The following is a 22390-nucleotide window of genomic DNA, read 5'->3' on the forward strand; positions in this document are numbered from 1 at the left end:
GTTGAGGATCAATGGTAATGGATTTTTAGTTGCGGGACCATTGCTACAATTGGATTAAAGTTGAGGGATTATTGCTACAATTTACTCTATGTTTTTTGTATGATATTGGCACGAGAAATTACGTCAAATTATAAGATGACAAAGAATTCATGAAGAGTCACATTTTTAGAAAGTTTCATTAGTATTTCTCTATTAAAAAATGTCCCGAATTCATTTGTCGATAATGAAAGACCAATTCACATGGTGCCGGCTGTTAAATTGAGTTTTGTTTCTAGACATTCAACTTTATATATTCATAAGCACATTACATAAATTATAAACACCACACCAACGTAACTACAAATAGATGGTGTCAAATTAAGGAAAGAGATCCACTATGGATATTCTGGAAACTAAGGACCAGAAAATCTGGACCACTCAAATTGATTCTGACGGTCTTCATTAACTTATTACGCTAGTCTATCTCACACAAACTAAGAGCTTCATTTTCTCTTTCACACAAACTAAGGATCCAAATTATTTAATTCTTAGGTTGCAGACACTAAATTCCAAAAAGAATTCGAATTCTTAAATTAAGACTTATCTTTCGGTCATTGAATTGATCCATTCTTATAGATTAGCATAGAAACAATTATAATTTAAGGATAATTTCTTAATTATTACAGAATTAGTCCACAAACACAACGGGCAGCGGTGGAAAATTTGTTTTATTTTTAGTTTAATATTAATGCGTTCCCCCGTGCTCTGGGGCATACGTGGCCATGCACTTAGAACATTGTTTTTTACAAATTTAAACCCACGCGTCAAGAAGAAAAATGAAAATTTGAAATAGGGCAACAGATTTTGAGTTTCCACCATGCTTTTTTTGTTAAAATGGTTTTTAAGATTTGTATAACACATAAATTTGGTCATTGAGATTTAAAATTAATAGAAGTGGTCTATAAGATTGTCCACTATTCATTATTTTGGTCTTTCCGTTAAAATGCTCCTTTAAGTTGAGGGTATAACACATAACTTTGGTTATTGAGATTTGCAAAACACATAATTTTGGTCCTTGAGATTTGCATCACACGTAACTTTGGCCCATGAAATTGTCTATCATCTATCATTTTGGTCCTTCCATTAAAAAGCTCAGGGACCACTTAACAAAGTTTTTTAATGGAAGGATCAAAATTATGGATGGTGGATAATCTTAGGAACCACTACTATTGATTTTAAATCTCAGAGACCAAAATTATGTGTTATGCAAATTTTAAGGATCATTTTGGCTAAAAAGCCTTTCCACTGATAGGCCCCAACAATAACACGATTGTTTTCAATCATCTCCAATTTGTGGTGTCAAAAATAAAATGTAAAGTTTATGCAATGTGTGGATGGGAGAGAGATGAACAACACATCTAAAAAATCGAGACTGTAAACTCCCTTGTATCCAAATTCGAACCTCACTCGTACTTTATATTAGACTAAAATTTCCCGCATATCTTAAGAATAAAAGACCATGTAATATCAAAGACAAGTAGAAGATCAAAATTGAGGACTATACAAAGAACTTTTTTCAAAGTCGATTTCATAATTTTGATGGAATTAGGATAATTTTGGATATGTATAAATATCACTTGCAAATCACACATATCGAGTAAATTATAATGCTTATATGCCTTATAGAAATCGAATTTAATAACGATCCACATTGTTTATTTTATCATTAGACCACCCCTCTTAAACGTAAAATTTGATTACCAAGAGCAGATGAATTGTACGTCAAGCGGGCTCCCAACATTTACCTTTACACATGAAGTTTTGTATTGGATTTTTCTCCCCAGCATCACTTGTATCAAAATAGTTAATTACTTAACCCTAAAAATTTATTTGAGAAATGTTGAGGAGATTCTTTCAAAAATGAGACTCTCTATAGACTATTTATCACCTCATGCTTTTGGCACAATTCATGTGCCAACATTATAAAACACTAGCATTTGCCTACACACTTTGTGTGTATAAACACAGTTTTTTAGAAAATGAGAAGGAGAGAGGGAGAGAGATAACGTGGGGGGAGTGTAAGGTTTTTGTTTTTGGTTTATTTTTATTTTATTTATTTATTTATTTATTTTTAAATATTGGAGGTAGTTTAACATTACATGTAGGTGAGGCTTTAATAAAAAATAGTAAAATTTGGACCTGTGAAATTACATTATTACCCATAATTTTTTTTGTGATAGAAGACTAAGTTGTCTTTTTACCATCTTTGGATTGATAAAGAGGGTTTCATTAATTAGTAGAGATTATGCCAAACATATGAGGTGGAAGAGAGTTTATGGAGAGTCTCACTTTGAGAGTCTTTTTAACATTTCTCTGTTTTGTAATATTGACATAAGAATTGACATTAAAGAGTGAGGCGGCAAAAAATCCATGGATAGTCCCTCAACATTTCTCAGTATATTATAATTCTCTTTGTTACACAATCCTGGAAAGGTCAAATGTGCACTTTCACTAAATTCCAAGGGCCCTATAGCAAAGAAGCAGATAAAGATATCGAAGCTTTCTAAATAAAGACATAATTAGTTATTTAAATACAAATAAAAACCCCAAACTGCAGGTTATATAAGCAACAGGAGGCAGCAGTAGCAGCAAGTGTATAAATAGGCAAAGCCATCAAAGCTAAGGTGCTCCAAGACTCTCGAGAAACAACGGCTATTTAGCACTTAGCAGAGAGAGCGAAAGATCGCCTGCCTAAAGTTAGCAGCAAAAGAAGCCACAAGCTATTAAAACATAAGCCACCTGCAGAAGTCTCTTGTTTCATTTGTATTATTGAGAGATTGAACTAAACTATGGCCCTTAGAGTTTCCTTCTCCTTCCTTGTGATAGCTTTGCTGCTCGTCTTCGGCCCTTCGGCTTCTGTCCAAGATGGTACGAAATCTCTCTCCCTCTAACATATCCATATCTAACCCGTTCTTGAGCGTTTAGATTTTGTTTTCTGATATAGAACCGTGCTTTTCTTTCCCCTATTTGTTTCCTTGAATGTTATCTACCTCTCTTTCTCAGCAACTTTCGTGCGTGAGATTTGAACTCATAACCTACTTCGACTGTCATTATTTTTTCAGCTTTTACAAGTGACGGAACAAAAGAGCCGGTTCTGTTTCTTTTAAGATGCATGCTTAATATTCTTGCCATTTTCTTTCCAAGGATTTTAGTTTTCTGCATAAATACTTTGCCACAACATACTTTATTAGTTTCTCCCACTTTTCATTTTGTTTTTGGCAAGCTTGTAAAAGATGCTAGGTGCTAGTCCAGAAACATGCTAGGGCTTAACACTTAGGCACCTAGGCGCCTAGGTGAGCTAAGCGGATTAAGTGGATTGAAGTAAATTTATTATATATCTTTAGTACTTTGACAAATTTGATTGTATGCGATAAAAGTTCAAATGATTGCAAGTCTGGAGTATTTTACGAAATATTTTTTTAGAAATCATAGGAATTTATAGTGAAATTAGAGAGAAATAAAAGTGTATGTGGGGTAGAAAGCATTTGGTGAAGTGGAATACTGGCACGCATAGAAGGGAGGTGGGGCACACTAATACTTAATACACGTTCAACCATGTTTATTAAAAGGGAGCTTTTATTAAAGGGGCTTTTAGATCCAGGTTAAAAAACATAGAGAGTTTTTAGGATTGAGTTCAGTTAATAAATTATATGTTTTTATTTCTTTTATACTCATTTTATATTTTCTAAAAATATTAAAAATCAATTAAAATCTTTTAATTATGCATTTTTCAACTCCAAAATATCTAATTAATATCTTATAACAAAAAAAAATTAATATACTAACATAAATCTATCTGCAAAACATTATACCCTAACTCAAGTAGCAAATATATGAACGTATATTATACCTATAAGTGAGATATGAAACTTAACTAAAAGGTAGAAAAGACATAATATACCTACAAGCAAGACACATTAATCTGTGATAGGTTGACTATGAAAAAGAATTTGTCATATAGATAGATAAATACAATTAACCTGTGATATAGGTTGATTATAAAAATTAAAATAAAATCTATAAATGGGTTAAAGCACGAGGAAGAACAAGAAATAACATATAATTAAATAAAAATAAATAATCAAAGAGATAATTAGGAAGAAATTTGATTTTTACAATAAATTTTTTCATTTAAGAGATAATTATTGATAATAAAATAAATAAATTTAAAGAATTGGACCTATTCTAATAAATTTGACTATTCCTACTATTGGCTCAAAACATTGGAGTTATATCAAGTTTCCCCTTTATTATAAAATGCTAGCTGTCCCAACTTGTTTGGACAAAGATTTTATAAAATATTAAATAAAATGATTATTTAGATATAAACTAATACGACTTTTATTTTTTAGACAAAAACTCACCTAATTATAAACTTTCAAATAAAACCTAAATTTGAAAATGACTGCCATATGAATTTATAGTGAAATTAGAGAGAAATAAAAGTGTATGTGGGGTAGAAAGCATTTGGTGAAGTGGAATACTGGGACGCAGAGAAGGGAGGTGGGGCACACTAATACTTAATACACGTTCAACCATGTTTATTAAAAGGGAGCTTTTATTAAAATGCTAGCCGTCCCAACTTGTTTGGACAATAATTTTATAAAATATTAAATCAAATGATTATTTAGATATAGACTCTTACAATTTTTATTTTTTAGACAAAAACTCACCTAGTTATAAACTTTCAAATAAAACCCAAATTTGAAAATGCCTATCAAGTAGAAAAATAATTGACCTATTATTACAAGATATTTACAACTTGTGCCACAATATTCAAAATAAATCAATAAATGTAATTACTCACCTTAATTACAATGAAGAAATACTTATTATACATATTATTACCCCTAACATACATACATACATACATATATATACAAATCCTTTAAGAAGAGGGATCCCCATTTTTCAGAAAAAATAGGGACGTCATCTTGGCCGTTGGATTGGTTTTAATGAAATTATATGGTTGAGATTAAATCACAGGCCACACAATCTCAACCACACAATTTCATTAAAGCCAAATCCAACGGTTAAGAGAGTGTTCCTATTTTTTTTTTGAAAAATGGGAATCCCTCTTGTTAAAGGATTCCTATATAGATATATACACGTCAAAGACACACACACACACACACACACACATATATATATATATATGTATATATGCACATTACTACATATATGTTCAAACATATTATACTAATTAATCTACCTATATGTAAATTTATGATGAGCAACTAACATATATTTTGTAGGTGAATTAATGTTGAATCAAATAACATTCTTTTATTTAATTAGTAGGTAATATATTTTCCATGTATTATTACATATATTTGGCACATTTTATTACTATAAGATATATGTACAAATAATAGGAAAATTAATTTTAAATCAAATAAAATTGCTTTATTTTGTAAGTAAATTAATTTTGAATCAAATAACATTCTTCATTATGTAGGTATTTTATTTTGTATGTATCATATATTGGGCACATTTTATTATTATATGTACAAATAATAGGTAAACTAGTATTGAATAATTTTTTTTTTTATGTTGGTGCATTATTTTGCATCTATTGGGTTTGCTTTATTATGTAGGTAAATTATTTTGCATGTACTTTACATTTATTGGGTAAATTATTTTTCTTTTTTTAAGCATCTAACATTTTAAAATTTGAATAGTAGGTGCACTAAATCAAATAACTTTTTTTTTGTAGGTAAATTATTTCGAATGAATTTTTACGATATCAAGCATTTTTTTGGTTATATGTGTGTGTGTGTGTGTGTGAAATAATTTACCTACATTTATTTGTAAAATATAATTTGAGCATGTATTATTACATATATTAGGTATGTTTTATTGTTATTATATATTTATTAGGCAATAATTTTTTTTTTTTTTGTAAAATCATTAAATCTTCCTTACAACCGTATAGAATTAATTGTGTACATCAAACATTCAAATAGGAGTATTTTAGGCATAATATTTCTTTTAAATGTGTAAAGTCTAATATAATTAATGAATTTGCTGATGTTGAATCTAGTCAATGGGTTTTACTAGAGTAAAAAACTTATGTTGGGTTTTATGTGGAGAAAATTAAGTTTTAGGGGTTAAAGTCATATTTTCAATAAATAAAAAGGGTGAGTGTGGTCACCAGGTGGGAATGGAAGAGAGAGAAACTCATTTTCTCTTAATCATCTCTTCTTAAATGTCTAGACTGCTTAGGGTACCCAGTCCTCATCTAGGTCGTTTTGGGGCCCGCTTAATTCTTTTTACGATTTTCCTTTCGACTATGGGTTAATCCCGACAGTTGGCCACCGTATAATGCATAGGCTGACTTTTAAAACCCTGATTTTTGAATGTACTCATCTATATATGTTACATAGTTATGATTTTTAGGAATGCAAAATTTTGTTTGTTATATGCATTGCCATCAAAATCAGAAAAAGAATCTCTTTTAAACATAGAAAACCAACAATGTTACTCACACTCTCTAATACAAATAAGTCTTATCCCACATGCAATGATAGGGCCGACCTCTATTAAAGGGTGTTATTAGCTGTGACATCCCACATCGCCCAGTGGATCCTGTAAGCCTTATATGTACATTCTCATCTCTACCTAGCACGAGGCCTTTTGGGAGCTCACTGGCTTCGGATTCCGTAGGAACTCCGAAGTTAAGTGAGTTCACGCGAGATTAATCCCATGATGGGTGACCCATTGGGAAGTTCTCTGTGAATTCCCAGAAACAAAACCGTGAGGGCATGGTCGGGGCCCAAAACGGACAATATCGTGCTACGGTAGAGTCGAGCCTGGGATGTGGTGGGGGCTTGGACCGGGATGTGACATTAGCAATGTGTGGTTAATTTTGTGTGTCAAAATAATATTATTTTTTTAGTAAATGGTTGAATGTGTGTATATATATTGTTGATCAATTTTTGGTTTGTGTGTTTGATGTTTATCTACATGCTTGCAGACTCACTCTCATTTAGTTACACTGGTCAAACTGGCCCTGAGAAATGGGGAAGCTTGAGTCCAAATAACACAGCATGCTCAAATGGGAAGATGCAGTCTCCGGTGGACATCGTCAAGAGCATACTTACCCCTAGCAAGAAACTAATGCCGTTGACCAGAGTCTACCGTACTTCAAATGCCACATTGTTTAACAACGGCTTTAACCTTGGGGTAATTTGTTCCTCTATCACTCTTCTTAAGGTGCTTGCATTCCAAGAAAAAAAAAATCACTAATAGTAGTTGCTTAAAATATCGATTTAGGTTGAGATATTGGTATGCAAATTTATGGGAATATCGATGGATATATCAATATCAACATCGTTTGCCTTCGACATTATGAAAATTAGTAACGGAATGGGTATATATCAACTCATTCAGATTTGGTCGAAATTAGAGAAAAATTTCTCAAAATATTTCATAAGTTTGAAATTAATAATTAATAGGTGGATAAAAGACCTTTCAGTATTCCTATTGTCGGATTATCTTGTAGGGTTGTTTTTTTATACTTCTATCATATTATTTTGGTAAGAATATGTTATAATGTTTTTTCCTGTTTTCATTATTTTGGTAAGTGATCATCCAATACGAAAAAGTTATTGAGAAACTTCCAATTGTTTGAGCTTAAAATATTGGAAGTGGTTACATTTTTTATTTCTTCTTTCAATTCCTTGCTCAATAATGGGTTATATGTAATTGGACTCAGATTACAACTAATCTAGAATGAGAAGAAACAGGTTTGTAGCTCAAGTTATTAAGATTCCCATTACTCGAGATCATTCGTTCAATTCCACGCTACCTCATTAACTTATATGTGCATGGATTTTGTTTATGAAGTTGCGTTTCGAAGGAAATGGGGGAACATTGGATGTGGATGGTAAGAACTACAACTTGATGCAGTTGCACTGGCACACTCCCTCTGAGCATCGCCTTAATGGAATCCAGTATGTGCATTTCTCCTCTCTTTTATCTAATAAATCGAGTAGAGCAAAAAAATGAAAAGGGTTCGTTAGAGGTCGTTGTAACTTGTTTTCTCAACAAAACAGCATTATTATGTCTAAAGTATTTAGCTTGAAGTGTTTCTATCTAAAGTGTACAGTTGTTACGATGAAGAGCCGAAACCGTTTTTACAAAATTAGACGAATTATTAGACGGGCTGGGAAAATTCTACTTGTTAGGTTTTGGACCTTATAATTAGCAAAACTGCAACGGCTTAGAGGTATATAACAATGCCAATAACTGCTACAGATTTCCAGCGGAGCTTCATCTGCTTCACCAGGCAGCTGATCAAAGCCGCGCAGTTGTGGCGATCCTCTTCAATTTCGGCAAGGAAGATATCATCCTCTTACAGGTACGTTAGAGTTTCCCTAAACCCTTGTTTGGTTGAGAAATTGAATCAATGTTTAAGTGGTGGAGATTAACATTGGCCATGAGTCTAGGACTCAAGACTCACGTCCAAGGCCCTCGGCCTTTGACATGAGCTCGTAGCTCACTGTTGAAATTCATGACTAGAAGTTAGCGACTTGAGGTTTTTGTCCAGTTTGAGATTAGGTTAGCTGCACAAATGTTAAGAGTCTACAAATGGCTCAGGTAAAACACCTATTAGTGACTAATGGGAATTTGCATGGCAGCTCCTTAGAGGGCATTACCTTCTCACGTAGGTTTTTTTCATGATTTGGATCTTTTCTATTACTACAAGTCTAAGGCTTACAGTTCATCATACAGATTAAGAACAGGCTGGCCGAGCTGGCCAAGGAGGCGTGCAAGAAAGATGAAGATGCTACCATTCCTGTTGGAACTGTTGACCTGAACGAGTTACAGAAGAAGAGTCGCAAATATTACAAATACGTTGGCTCTCTCACCGTTCCTCCATGCACCGAAAATGTTGTCTGGAGCATTCTCGGAAAGGTACTAATTACTCGTTTCATTAATTTTTCTACTTGCGCACACACATAAACATATAAATACACAACCCTAAAGTTTGACTTACATGAATATGCATGCAGGTGAGGACTATTTCCAAGCATCAGTTAGATGCACTAAAAGCACCATTGGATGCATCTTGCAAAAACAACTCAAGACCTCTTCAATCTCCAAATGGACGCAAGATTGAGCTCTACGATGAGCTTATGCACTAGTAAATGTGTCATCTTAGTCGACCTGTGACATTGATTTAGAATAAGCGGCGATGACTCATAGGCAGTGGTTTGGATTAAAGGAACATGCATGAGTCGTAGGTAGGGAAAATGAGTCCTCGGAGGTCTATTGTCGTTGTTTTTGGATTTGTACCCGTGTGAATAATTCATGACCCACTGATGTTGAAGCATCCGTGAATGAATTATAGTTACCAGTTAGGCGAAGCAATTTGCTAGAAAGAGAAGTTTGTGTACCTTTTTTCCCTTCTTTTTAAGTTGATAATAAATACATATACAACAGTTCCTTGCATTGAGGAATTCTTTATAGGACACACTCCAAATCATATTTCAATGGTTCAACCGTTCATCTTTCAGGTCTTTTTTTCAAATATTATCTCTTCCAAAAAAAACATCCAAATTTGAAACCATTTGACACTACTACAATATTAGCTTTAGGTGGTTGATGATGGTGGCGGATTTAGAAAAATATTGTCGGATAAATTATATTTGACACATTATTTAATTAGTGGCGGATATTAGAAAACTCATGTCGGTTATATCCAACATAAATTCCTGTCAGATACTTACTGGCGGATATTAGAAAAATTATGTCGGTTATAGCCGACATAAATTCCTGGCGGATATTATAAAACTCCTATCTGTTATAAACGACACTATTTTTGAATTTTAAAAAAAAAAATATTTTTGACAGATGGTGGTGGTTTTTAAGTTAATGGTGGCAGTTATAACCGTCAGAAATTTATTATTTTATTATTTTAGTATTCTGGCAATTATTATTTTAGTATTGTGTCTGTTATAACCGACAGAAATTCACTTTACGCCACACGCTTTTCAATTTGTTGTTATTTCAGATTTCGTTTTCTTCCTCATCTTCATTTTACTCGTTTTCTCTTCATCTTCAATCTTTCTCTTCTCTTCCCCTCAATTTGTAAGTTTTTCAATTCTTTTGCTTCTATACTTTTCATATTCTATTTCTTTCTTCAACAAGCATTTCGTGGTTGATTTTTATTTTCTGATTTGATTTTGCAGGGGCTTTATTTTAGTTTGGTGACTTTGTAAAGAATAGATCGACGATGAAATTCTTTAATAGTTCAGGTTTTATTACTGAACTTCTTGATGTTTAAATTGTTTGTTTAACACACAAGATTATTTATTTAGATTTTTTAACTTAATTAGTAAGATAAATTAGGAATATTTGTGTTCAATTAGTTTAAGTTGCTTGAATTGTTATGATATTTTAATTTAATTAGTAAGATAAATTAGGAATATTTCAATTAGTTTATTTTATTCACTTAAATTGTTATGAAGAAATTGAAATAAATATTATTTGTAAATAGTTATGTTAAATTGACAATATTTAATATACTATAAATTGGTCATATTTAGTAATATAGGTATATATTATGTTAATTAATTAAATATTTCACTCTAATTGCTATGAGGATATACAAAACTTGAAAAATATAAATAATCAAGAGTGTAGATAAACATAGTTTTGTTAACCTTTTATTGTTTTTTTTTTAAATTTGTTTAACTATGATAGGTGTTGGAAATTAAATTGCAATTGTGATAGTTCGAGGTTGAAAGATAGGGATTGAAAATTTTCATAGTTATGCCTACATGATAGGGATTGAAAGATTGTAGGCATCTTTGTTTCAACGTAATATTTGCTCTCGTACAATGGTAAAACATGGAAAAGAGTTGGTTGACATTACCGTGAAATTTGGAAGCGTATACAGATGGAATTAATTTGTTTTTGGATCAAGCAGTTGCGAATGGTACAGGCCCTGATAAGTTTAGATGTCATTCCAAAAGATGTTTTAATCGATATACTTTTGTTAGAAAAACTATTGTCGAACATCTTGTGTTGTATGATACGGATAAAGATTACAAAAATGCTTCGTGGCGACATCATGGGGAACCTTTCATTAGAGAGCAAAATATGGGGATTGGAGAAGAAGGTGTTGGGTCATCTACTGAAACAGGAGATCGGTTGACTGATATTCATGATGTTCTTAATGATGTATTTGTCCAACCATTAACAGAAGAAGGTGTTGGGCCGTCTACTTAACCCCTTTTTGGGGAAGGGTGTTCGGAATAGGTCAAGACTTTTTTTAAATTGCTTGAAGAGGCAGATCAAGATTTGTGGCCAGGTTGTAAGGAATTTAAAAAATTGGAGGCGGTTGTAAGATTATATCAGATCAAGTGTTTAGCAAGAATGTCGGACGGGATCTTTACCACGTTACTCAAGTTAATTAAAAGAATGTTGCCTGATGGAGATTGTTTGCCTGAATCTTGTTATAAGGCAAAAAAACTTATAAATGACTTGGGTTTGACGTATGTGAAGATTGATGTGTGTCCCAATAATTGCATGGTCTATTGGAAATACATTGGGGAGTTGACCGCATGCTCAGTTTCTATCGGATTTTGCTTAATATCCGACAATAATATACATTTCTTGGCGTTTTTGATAGCGCCACTAATAAATGAATTTGTAGTAGTGTGACCATGGAAAACATTATTCGTCAATATCCTTCACTATAATGGGATGTCTCATAATGGTTTGAATTTGTGTAATTTTTTGTAAAAATGACCTATGAATAATGTACTAAAATACAGATGGTTTGGATCGTTAAGAAAACTACAGAATTAGCACCATAAGATATTTTATTCAAGGGATCCATATATATATATATATATGAAGGAACCCAGCATATGATATGGGGTGGATTGTATAATTGGGTCAATTGACCATCTCTTTCAATTTGATTGCAGAACAAGACTATTGATGGAGTGCTACAACTTGCTTCATTCTTTTCCGGAATATACGCCTTAATTTCATTACCAAATTAAGGAACTACAGATTACTATATCATCTGTATTTATCATTAACTTAACGCGCTTCCAAAAGAATAAATAATCAAAGGAACACAGTTGATGAGATAAACTGGCATATTTTATGGACAAGGATCCTCTCCGCATATTTTTTCTGGGAATCCTAAGATTAATCAATCGTGTCCGTTTATTGTATATTATACAATCAATTTTAGTTAGGTACTATTTATATTCAATTTTAAATTTTAAATAATTTCTAACTGCACGATATACGATGAACGGACATGATTGATTGATTTTCCAGATTCCCACAAAGAGAATCCAAAGAGGATCCTATTCCATATTTTATAACCCAAAAGGGAGAATAAAAACAGAGCTAATATATTTTAATGTATAAGAATCAATCTCGTGTATTTTATAAAATTAAATTCTTTTGTTATTGGTATTCTGAAAAATATAAGTTTAATTTTGCCGTAAACAGTTTGAAGATACCAACTAAAGTCTACCGATACTTCATCTTGAAATATATCCGAAGTCCGTATTTTTCACACACAATTTATTAAATTAAATAAATAAAAAAACCTTAGAAAACAATCAGAATGGTAAAGCATTTTTCTTGTTCTAAAAAAATCCTGATTAAAAAACACAAGTAATTTTGTTTTCTAGGGTAAATGGAAGAAATCATAAAAAATGAAAAACATAAAAATGTGGGGATTAAAACCAGGGTCCAAATTAAAGCCAAGAAAGCATTAGAGAGAGCAGACATGCTAATTCGAAGTACTGGTCAAGGATTCAACGATGTTGAAAAACTGTGGGTAGCGGAGTTTTTAATTAGTTTTTGGATCAACTTTTTCCAAGAATACATAATTTAATATTAATATTTAATAGGAAAGTAATGCATTTTCCTATAGCTAGACGGAATTCAGATCCTTTCTAGGTTTCGCTGTTCGGAGTCAAAGAACGAGTAAATCGGGTTGCTCATAGGAGGAAGAGCGAGATCCGAATTCTTTAATTTGTATGAGATGGATCAGTAAGATGGACTGATAGAGCTGCATGATTTAAATGAATGATTTGAATTATTCGGCTCGTCGACTCTCGACTGCAAGATTCGAAAAAAATCTCAATTCAGCTAGATGGGCAATGTGGACATTTTCAATGAGAGTGATCATCTGGTCAATCGTCTCTCAAAGTCGAGAATGCCTAATTCTTTATAGATGACCACAACCCAAACACAGACTTGATGATGCACATGTCCAAGTCTTCTTTTTATTTTATTAATTTTAAAATCATCAAAACTGTAACTTTTAATGTTACATGATAAGATAAGTGATATGCCTATGAACCTAAAATTTCTGATCAATAAGATCCGATGTGTCGCAAGAAACTACATGATTGTGACCCGAAAATGATGCGGCAATCTAACTGTCATATTTTCGTAAATTTTAAATTTAAGTCATGTAGCTGTTAATTAAGATTTTATGATCAAACATCTGGATTTCAAAAAACCAAGCTAGATCTCATAACATAAGGGCTACATATGTCACACAAATTTCACACACGGAGCTATTGTCGTGCTACAAAAGCAAAGGTTTTTTATGCAACTTTAACCGTTTACCCATCTCTCTAAGTGTTCGACACAATGCTCAAACGAAGCAAAAGTTTTCTTGAATTTCTTATGATGCTTCCCTTCATTTGATGATGATTAGATGACATTAGTACAATGTTTGATTAAATGGTACTTGTAGGTTCCACTTCCCTATTTTTTACCTTCTAAAGGGAATACCCTTCTCCCGCCATTAGACTGACCCCCAATCATCTACCTGTATTATTTTGAAAAGAAAGAGTACCAAAATCGAAAAAGTAGGTAAGACAACACAAGTTATAGTGTGGTAGGCCAAAACTCCTTTTCCGCCATCCACTAAAGTTCCTACCCTCCTCAATTCACATGTGGTCAATGCTTGGATTTTTCCAAGAATCCTAATCTGTTAAATTATCAATAAAAAAAAAAAAAAATATATATATATATATATATATATATATATATATATAATCAATTAATTATCACAATAATTAGCCGTAGCAAAAGTGCCTAACTCACCGAAAGCAAGTTGATGTGTACGTAACCACATTGACATGAGTACAAAAAATGTGTGCATGTGCTCTTACTTATAAACCCGCGTTTAAATTACGTTCCTGCAGGTTAAATTAGTTCGAGTCATATCTGCTTTCTGATAATAGAAAATGCAATTTTTGTACCCGTAATTATCCAAAATAACAAGCAAATTTACAACTCTCAATCCAAAGGCATATCTATTTACACAACCTTATACACTAATGAATTGAAAAAAAAAAAAAAATACAAAAAACGAAGAAAAACGTTGTAGCCGAAATGACCGTTTTACCTCTAACCCGGGTATGGAGGGAAACCGTTATTCAACGTGCCACGTCATCCCAACCACGATTTAAACAGGATGAAGCGGGTCCCACTCAGACAACCAATCACGCCCGCAACCCACCTGCTGCTTCCTCGTGACTGTATCCCTCTCAGTTTTCCGAGACGCCCACCAACTACGCAACGTCGATACCGCCTTCGCCCACCCACGACCCGGACCTCCGACCCGAAACGAACCGCTTCATGCCACCCAAACCGGGCGGTTCGCTCTCCACGCTGTGTCTTGGAAGCGAGTCGACATCGTCCGCTGCCGCTCTGTCGCGCGCTCTCGTCGACTTCACGCTGCTGTTTCTCGGAGGCAAGTCGTCCACGAACGGCGTTTTCGCCGATTTGTCCCGGTGTCCGCCGTGACGAAAAATCGCCCGAAAACTCGCGAAGAAACCGAGTTTTCGTCTCTCGGAAACCGGTTTAACGGACTTTTCTATGGACGTCTCGGCCGACTGTCTGTGCCGATTCCTGACCCGACGCTTCTTCCGATCCCTCTTCGATCTCACCCTCCCCATACACGAGACCTTCGGAGACGACGGCTCGATCATCGGAGCGTCCGATTTTCCGACGGATCCGGACCGTTTCGGAAACAGCCTCGTGTTTCCGGCCTTGCAGTGCCGCCGATTCTTCGTGTCGGTGTAGTTGTGCTTCTGCGGCTTGGGAAGCCCGATGATCGCCGCCTTCGACTTCAAGTTCATCGAAAACCGCTGCGAGTTTGAATTCGAGTGCGAATTTTGATTCGAATTCAAGTTATTAGCGTTGGAGTTTCCTTTGGTGGAGTCTTTGCGCTCGTAGAAGGCGTTGCGGTCGAACCAGTCGTACTCTGCGTCTTTCGAGAGCCAGAAGGATTCCGGCGGGAAATCCGGCGGAACCTCCTGTTCCTCGACGTCATCCTCCGGCCGGCCGTGTCCGGCGGTGGTGGCGTCGGCCTGCGTCTCGCAGGCGATTTTCCGATCCATTGAGCCACCAGCGCACGCCGAAACTAGTGTTTCCAAATCAACTTGTGGCATATCGCAGAAAAAGAAACCTGTGAAAATTTAGAGAGAGAAAGAATAGAGAGAGAGAGAGAGAAGGCTGTGGAGGAAGGTGTGAGGAGGAAGAAGCATTTATAAAGGTATGTTGTTTACGAACTCCAAAGTCTTCCAAGTCTCAGATGAGAAATAAGAATTTCCTTTTTCGTATTTTTATTTATTTACTTATTTACTTATTTATAATAATTATTTTTCTTTTAATTTATTTATTTTTGTTTGACTCGTGTTTCATGGTGAGAAATTTTTAATTATCATGGGAACACAGATAGTATACTACTTGTTTCAATAAAAGTGGTAATAAATTTTATTTTTTAAGTTATTAATTTTTTAGTATACATATCATATTATTTATATAGTTACACGTGATATACTACTTTATGTATGGATCATACTTAAAAATCTCTCTTCCACGGTTTCGTTTTGGAAACCTAGTTTTCGAAAAGGTTAAAAAAGTATAACTTTATCGTCAAAAGAATACGAACGCGGATGATACAAAACGCTGAATTGCTTTACGCATTCGCTGATTGCTTGCTGCCTTTCTTTCGTTGGTTCCTTTTCTTTTCGTTAGTTCTTTATGGCTCGGCTTTTAAAACGGCTTGGCTTGCAATTTCACTAGAAAACCTTAGAAATTTCCATAAAAATCATATTCGTCAAAAGCTATACGTAAATCGAAAATAACTAAAAGCGTTTTAGATCACCAAAGTACAAAGCGATTATTGTGTGTTTTTTCGAGAGGTGCTTTGGCAAAAAAAAGTTCAATATAGTTTTTGGTACAAGAAAAATGCTTCAAGTGTTTTTAAGAATAAAGACATATTATGTGTTTCGTTTAAAATATACTTTTTCAAGAAGCGGTTGCATTCTTTATCACATCCCTGCCCGGGCCCCCACCGCATCCCGGGCTCGACTCCGCCGTAGCATAATATTATCCGCTTTGTGCCCCGACTACGTCCTCACGGTTTTGTTTCTGGAAACTCACGCGAGAAATTCCTAGTGGGTCACCCATCATGGGATTGCTCTCGCAGGAACTCGCTTAACTTCAGAGTTCCGATCAAACTTGAAGAGCTCCCAAAAGGCTTCGTGCTAGGTAGAGATGAGAATATACATATAAGGTTTACAGGATCATCACCCCTGGGCAATGTGGGATGTTACAATCCACCCCCTTAGGGGCCCGACGTCCTGGTCAGCACACTTCCGGCCAGGGATTGACTCTGATACCAAATTATCTCAATTTTTCACTTCTCTTCTAAATTTTTAAAATCATTAAAATCTTTGGTTTGTCCATGAGGAAGAAATGATTTGTCTATACGTGTACTTGTTTTTGCATGAGAAAGAAAAAAAAATTAGAACAACTCACCCCACTTTAGAATTCTGATTCCGTTCTGCCTGAAGAAGCATTAACGTGTTTTTCTATAGGATGCTTGTTTTCCCGTCGAATATCATAAGAAGTGCTTTTAGTTTGTCAGAAAGTGATTCTAACTTTTCCGTAATCTGTTTCATACAAACCTATTTCGGTTTTCTTCATTGGAACAAAAATAATGGATATTATTCCAATTAATGTGAAAAATACCACATTTGGTCGATGAAAATTAAAATCATTTGTCAAACCATCCGTAACTATTTTTTCAAATAGAATAATTTGTTTTGGAATTTAGTGAATACAAATTGGAATTCTCGTGTTTTACTTTTGACTCTAATTCGGATAAGTACACGTTGTCTGCCTCGTCATTCCACTCAAGCATTAGCCACTGTTTTATTGTCGGTATTTATCAATATGTGTCTTTTTATGTAAGCTCATAAGATATCTATTTGTTGTATATAGTTTTATTTTCTCTTTTCACTTTGATCTTCATTTTTATATGTATTAAGAAACGTGACAACAAATGTGTCTGTTTGCATGTTTAAACAACATTACTCGTTTTTATGTTATGTTAGTTTCTCACAATCCATTAATGAAATGAAAAATGAGAAAAGAAGTGGCATCACATTCTTACTCTTAATTTTTTTTTTTGTTAAACAAAGGGGCTAATAGCCCGACAAACGAACCACAAAATAATATCGCGTAATCGAGAGATTCGAGAAATATTAGACAATAATAATTACTTACAAGAAGATGGAGCTTGCTCAAAAGAGACTGGACCCAAAGGATGGAGGGGCTTAGGTTGGCCAACCCGTCACCAACAAAATTTATCTCACGATAGATATGTTGAATCTTACATTCCTAGTCACAATATAACATTGCACGACAATGAATCAATTCACCAAGAGAATGATGTCAGTGGCACCATGTAATATCAGTTGGACAACAATGACGGAATCAGCAACCTCTTTACTCTAAGTAATTTGTAATCCCAAAAAGATCTACCAAATTACAGCATTGAGAATCTCTTCAGGCTCAAGATTAACACAAAACCCAACATGCCAAGCTCCAAATGAGTTCCTAAGAATCCCACATGCTCCAATAAATTTAAGAGAGCCTTTTCTCCAACCTTCCACCTTGAGTTTAAACCACCTTTCTGGAGGTTGTTCCCAATGAAAAAAAGAAGCAAAGGGTTCTGGGTGTCTTATGAGAGGTAATAATATTAGCTTGCAACCATGCGAAAGTAATAATTTTGGGATCACTTGGGAAGACAAAATCACGCTAAAAAGTGCTTTTATTGTGCTAGTACCAGATGAGCCAGCAGGTGACACAAAACACAAGACGCCATTCAAATTGATCAAGGAAGAGAGCCTTTCGAACAAAATTTATCATGCACCCATTCAAAGATATCCTCAAGGGTAAAAAAAATTAAATTGGAAATTTGACACTTTGCTATACCTGAACAGCAATAAGGCAATCTCTGTCTACTTGCGCAATAGACTTACAGACTCCCACACATTTGTAGCACGAAGGATGAACAACTAACCCCCTCTTAAAGCATTGATTTTTAGTGAGGAGTTTATCAAGTAAAAGAAGCCACAAGAAATATTTCACTTTAGGAGGTAAAATGCCATTGCCAAACAGACTTCCACCTCCTATCTGGGCATTCAGACACTTGTAAAGTAAGATTATAAGCAGATTTAACAGTGAAATTTTCATCACTAGTCTTATTCCAAATACCTTTGTCTTGATTAAATGAAGTGTTGACAATGTGATCCACAATTTATTTTAGAATAAAAGGAACAATAATTAGTTCAAAATACAGTGTTCTCACCAAAGCCAATGCGCCCACAAGCAAGACTCGTTTTCAATAACGTAGCTCCTTTAGTAAAGCCTCTTCAACTATTAGGAGCTCCATCCCAATTAGCACGTTTAAATAAATAATTATTCCATCCAGCAAGATATACTTATTTTCAAAAACATAAGTCTGAAGTGCATTTTTTTGCTAGTGAAACTGTTTGGGTCCGAAATAACGCTTTGGGTTGAGCCTAGAGTTATTCTCGGTCCAGAAAGGGATACTGGGAATATTCTGTCATGGCCTGAGCCCACTGAGCCGACTGGAGTTCGGCCGAATCCTATCAGGAGATGGTTTTATCTGGATAGGGGTTAGGTGATCAAATCCCAGTACAGTGAGGATTCTCGAAAATTAAGGATGCTTTGAGTCAGAAAAGATGCCGTGAATCAAGGGATGAATCTGAGTGATTAAAGAGCTTGGTTTAAAGTCCTATAGGGGTTATGATTGGTCGATACCTGATAAGATTGGGTTAAGGAATTCTAGTCCGAGTTAAATTCTACTTCGCCATGGAGGAAGTCATTACTATAAATAGAGAGGGGAGTGCATCATTCAAAGCCCCTCCAATTCAACACACAACTGCCCAGTGCAAACCTTTCAAACACTTTGAGATTTTTATCTTTGTTCCTGCCAACACATCTTCAGTTTGGAGAAACAACAATGTGGAGGCAACCGGCAACATCTTCAGTTTGGATAAACAGCACTGGAGCTTTAGAATCAACCAACTAAGGAGTACCTTCAGTTTGGTTAAATAGCACTGCTTCGAGACCGACTAGTTATTTATCCAAGTCTTGGCCAATAAGGGTTTCTGAGTCCTTGTTGGAAGATTTCTTCTCATTAGCCTTCTCGACGAAGTAAGGTATTGCTAAGTTACTACATTCGGCACACTAAGAGCCGAATTTAATATTGAACTTTGCAGAACTAGCAGCCTTGTCTTTAGGCTCTAGAACCTAAAAGCCGATACGTGTTCCTTCCTCAGCCGCAGTCGCGAGATCAAGAAGTCAACAGCGTACCCAACGCTGCATCAATATATTTTACTCTCCGGCCGAGCTCGGCCGACGAGTTGGCATGCCCCACATTCGACCAGCATGTGCGCCACGTAGGCTAGATAGTTTTTAGGGTCAACAAGAACATAATTCATAGTCTTCATATTTTCAAACTTGAACCGCCTACAATTTTAAGTACATACACCTAACTCCATTTGACCAAAGAAATTTTTGATTTGGAAGATTGAGAAGAACCACATTGTTCGTGGAACTAGTGGGAAAATTGAGAAGACCCACATTTTCGTTTTTGTAAACGAAGTAAAGATTAAGACTGATCGAGTATGAATTGTTGCATCAGTTTTAACCTATTACCAACATTTACCTCAAAATTTTGGGTGGCCGAGAAAAATGATATATAAGTTGGGAAGAGAAATTTCTCAAATAAAAGTTCAATTAAAATAAAAAATTAAAAAAAAAGATTCCTGAATGTCTGAACCTAATTGATGACGATGGAAAGGGATCCTTTTCGGGTCCCTTCCACTTAGTCCTCCTCACCAAATAACTCGGACCCTTGAAATTTGATCCAACGGCTAAAGTTATTATAACTTTAAAAGTGGGCCCCTGTTTTTAGCCATTGGATGAAATTTCAAGGACCCAGATTGTTTGATGAGGAAGATTAGGTGGAAGGGATCAGGAGAGGATCCTTTTTCGATGACGAAATCTAATAACAAATAAGTTCAAATCAGATTAAAAAGATTAATCAGTTCCATGACAACTTGCTGCGTTAATTCTTTATTTAACGAATCCAAATCCTAGCTGGATCCTCGCCGGATTCTCTTTATGACAATTTCGGAAAATCCGTGAATCATGTATGTTTATGAGGTTAGAAATCATTTTAATTTTTTTATTTAAAATTAAACACAAACAGTACTTTACAAAAACCGACCACATGTTGTACGATGAACGGACATGATTTACCAATCCTCAGGATCTTCACAAAGAAAATCTGGAAATGATCCTATTGGTTATTTAACTGCTTCTAATGATCCAGGTCAGGTGATATACCTTAGAATGGAAAGAGATCCTCTCTGGATCTCTTCCACTAAGGCCATTGAATCAAGTGATATGGGTCTTTGAAATTTCAACCAACAGCCCATCTATTTTGATCCCTTAAAAACTATAATAACTTTTGACCGTTGGATGAAATTTCAAAAGATCAGATCACTTGATCTGATGGCCTTGGTGGAAGAGATTCGGAAAGGATCTCTTTCACCTTCGAATATGTGCCACCGCCAAGCCTCATGAGTAAAGACAATTTGATTACTTGAAGATGGTTTCAATAACAACCATGTATTATTAATTGAATTGACCTTTATCAAAAGAATGTAAATGTAATTGTCATACTGTGATGTGGTGTTACTATTTTAGGATGACGTGATATTACTTTAATTTATGAACGTGAAGTGACTACGTAGTATACTAAAAAGGGTTTTTTTTTTTAATTTTATATTTTTAATAATAAAAAAAGGACCAGCTGGTGGCTTTGCCACATCAGTCCACCATTTAGAGACCGAGAAGACTCCCAAAAGCATTTTAACATTGTTTTGGCCACCATATTGTGATTTACCAATGCTAAAATCAAACCTAGGACATAGCGTATGGAATATGGACATGAAATTCATCACCAACCACTAAATCATCTCGTAATGATAACTAAAACGGGTTTAGGTACATATAGAAATTTCTCGTATTAGAAATATAAGTATAGAAACTTTCGCTCTACTTTACCTCTTGGAAAGCGAATTTAATTCATTCCTTTATATTCATTCTTCAGCAAGTAAATTGAATAAATAAAAAAATAAAATACAAAATAAAATGGCGAAATGTGAAAAAGAATGTGCAAAAATCACTAGTAGAAAGAATAAGGGAAATTAGCAATATCTCTCTCGGATCGTATGAGACAACCCATGCCTTAATATCACCAGCTAATTAATCATTTTAAGAGATTGGAAGGCAGTTGGTTGGTCAATTTTGTGCCTTGAATTATATATATATAGGAGGGCAAATGGCGTGCTTGGATGCCCTTAAAATCAGGGGAAACAAAATTATTAGCTATTAACTTGCAGCAGCAATATGCGTGATTGCATGTGATGGGTTGCTATGTCTCCTACTGGTTAACATTATCTGGGTTGCAATGTCTCATATGACATATGATCACACACTGACGTATGAGAGTCCATCCATGCATGTCCCCGGCCGGCCCCTTCTATCTCACTAGTGTATATGTATTTTCCTTTTTCTTTTCTTTTTTTCGTATATATACCAACCCACATATATACATGCAGGGGGTGGATCCATTTATAGACTCTGGTGGTTTTGGGACCAGTCGGTAATTCGAAGAAGCGCATGTGAGGATATTTGAGGACCACCCAAACGGTTTAGGCAGGTGGTGGACATAGAAGACCGCCATGGCTGTGCAGATGTTGTGCAACAGAAGCTTTGAACCAATAAGAAAGATCTAATTTTAGACGAAGAGGAACAGGAGAAGACCACCATGACTTTGCTATTCTTGGGCCTTGGTTCCAACGAAGAAAAAAGATTTTCTCTCTCCATTTCTCACGTGACAAACTCTCCATTTTTTTAAAAATTGTTGTCCAATTAGTTTGTGCCACTAGCATTTTAA

The 22390-nt window shown here is 34.8% G+C and overlaps 2 protein-coding genes across 2 annotated transcripts; one reads left to right on the plus strand and one right to left on the minus strand.

Moving 5' to 3' along the window:
- The first annotated feature begins 2611 nt into the window (after positions 1-2611).
- LOC126591934 (alpha carbonic anhydrase 1, chloroplastic) lies at positions 2612-9510 on the plus strand. The gene is made up of 6 exons (XM_050257650.1): positions 2612-2907; positions 7016-7224; positions 7888-7994; positions 8299-8401; positions 8776-8958; positions 9057-9510. Exons 1-6 carry the CDS (start codon positions 2829-2831, stop codon positions 9186-9188), a joined length of 813 nt encoding a protein of 270 aa, XP_050113607.1. The 5' UTR covers positions 2612-2828; the 3' UTR covers positions 9189-9510.
- Positions 9511-14060: 4550 nt separating this feature from the next.
- LOC126593782 (uncharacterized) lies at positions 14061-15579 on the minus strand. The gene is made up of 2 exons (XM_050259895.1): positions 14444-15579; positions 14061-14234 (listed from the first exon to the last, which is right to left on the minus strand). Exon 1 carries the CDS (start codon positions 15489-15491, stop codon positions 14610-14612), a length of 882 nt encoding a protein of 293 aa, XP_050115852.1. The 5' UTR covers positions 15492-15579; the 3' UTR covers positions 14061-14234; positions 14444-14609.
- Between the last annotated feature and the right edge of the window lie 6811 nt (positions 15580-22390).

The sequence above is a fragment of the Malus sylvestris genome, chromosome 12 (genome assembly GCF_916048215.2).
Source record: "Malus sylvestris chromosome 12, drMalSylv7.2, whole genome shotgun sequence".
In the NCBI taxonomy this organism is placed as follows: domain Eukaryota; kingdom Viridiplantae; phylum Streptophyta; class Magnoliopsida; order Rosales; family Rosaceae; genus Malus; species Malus sylvestris.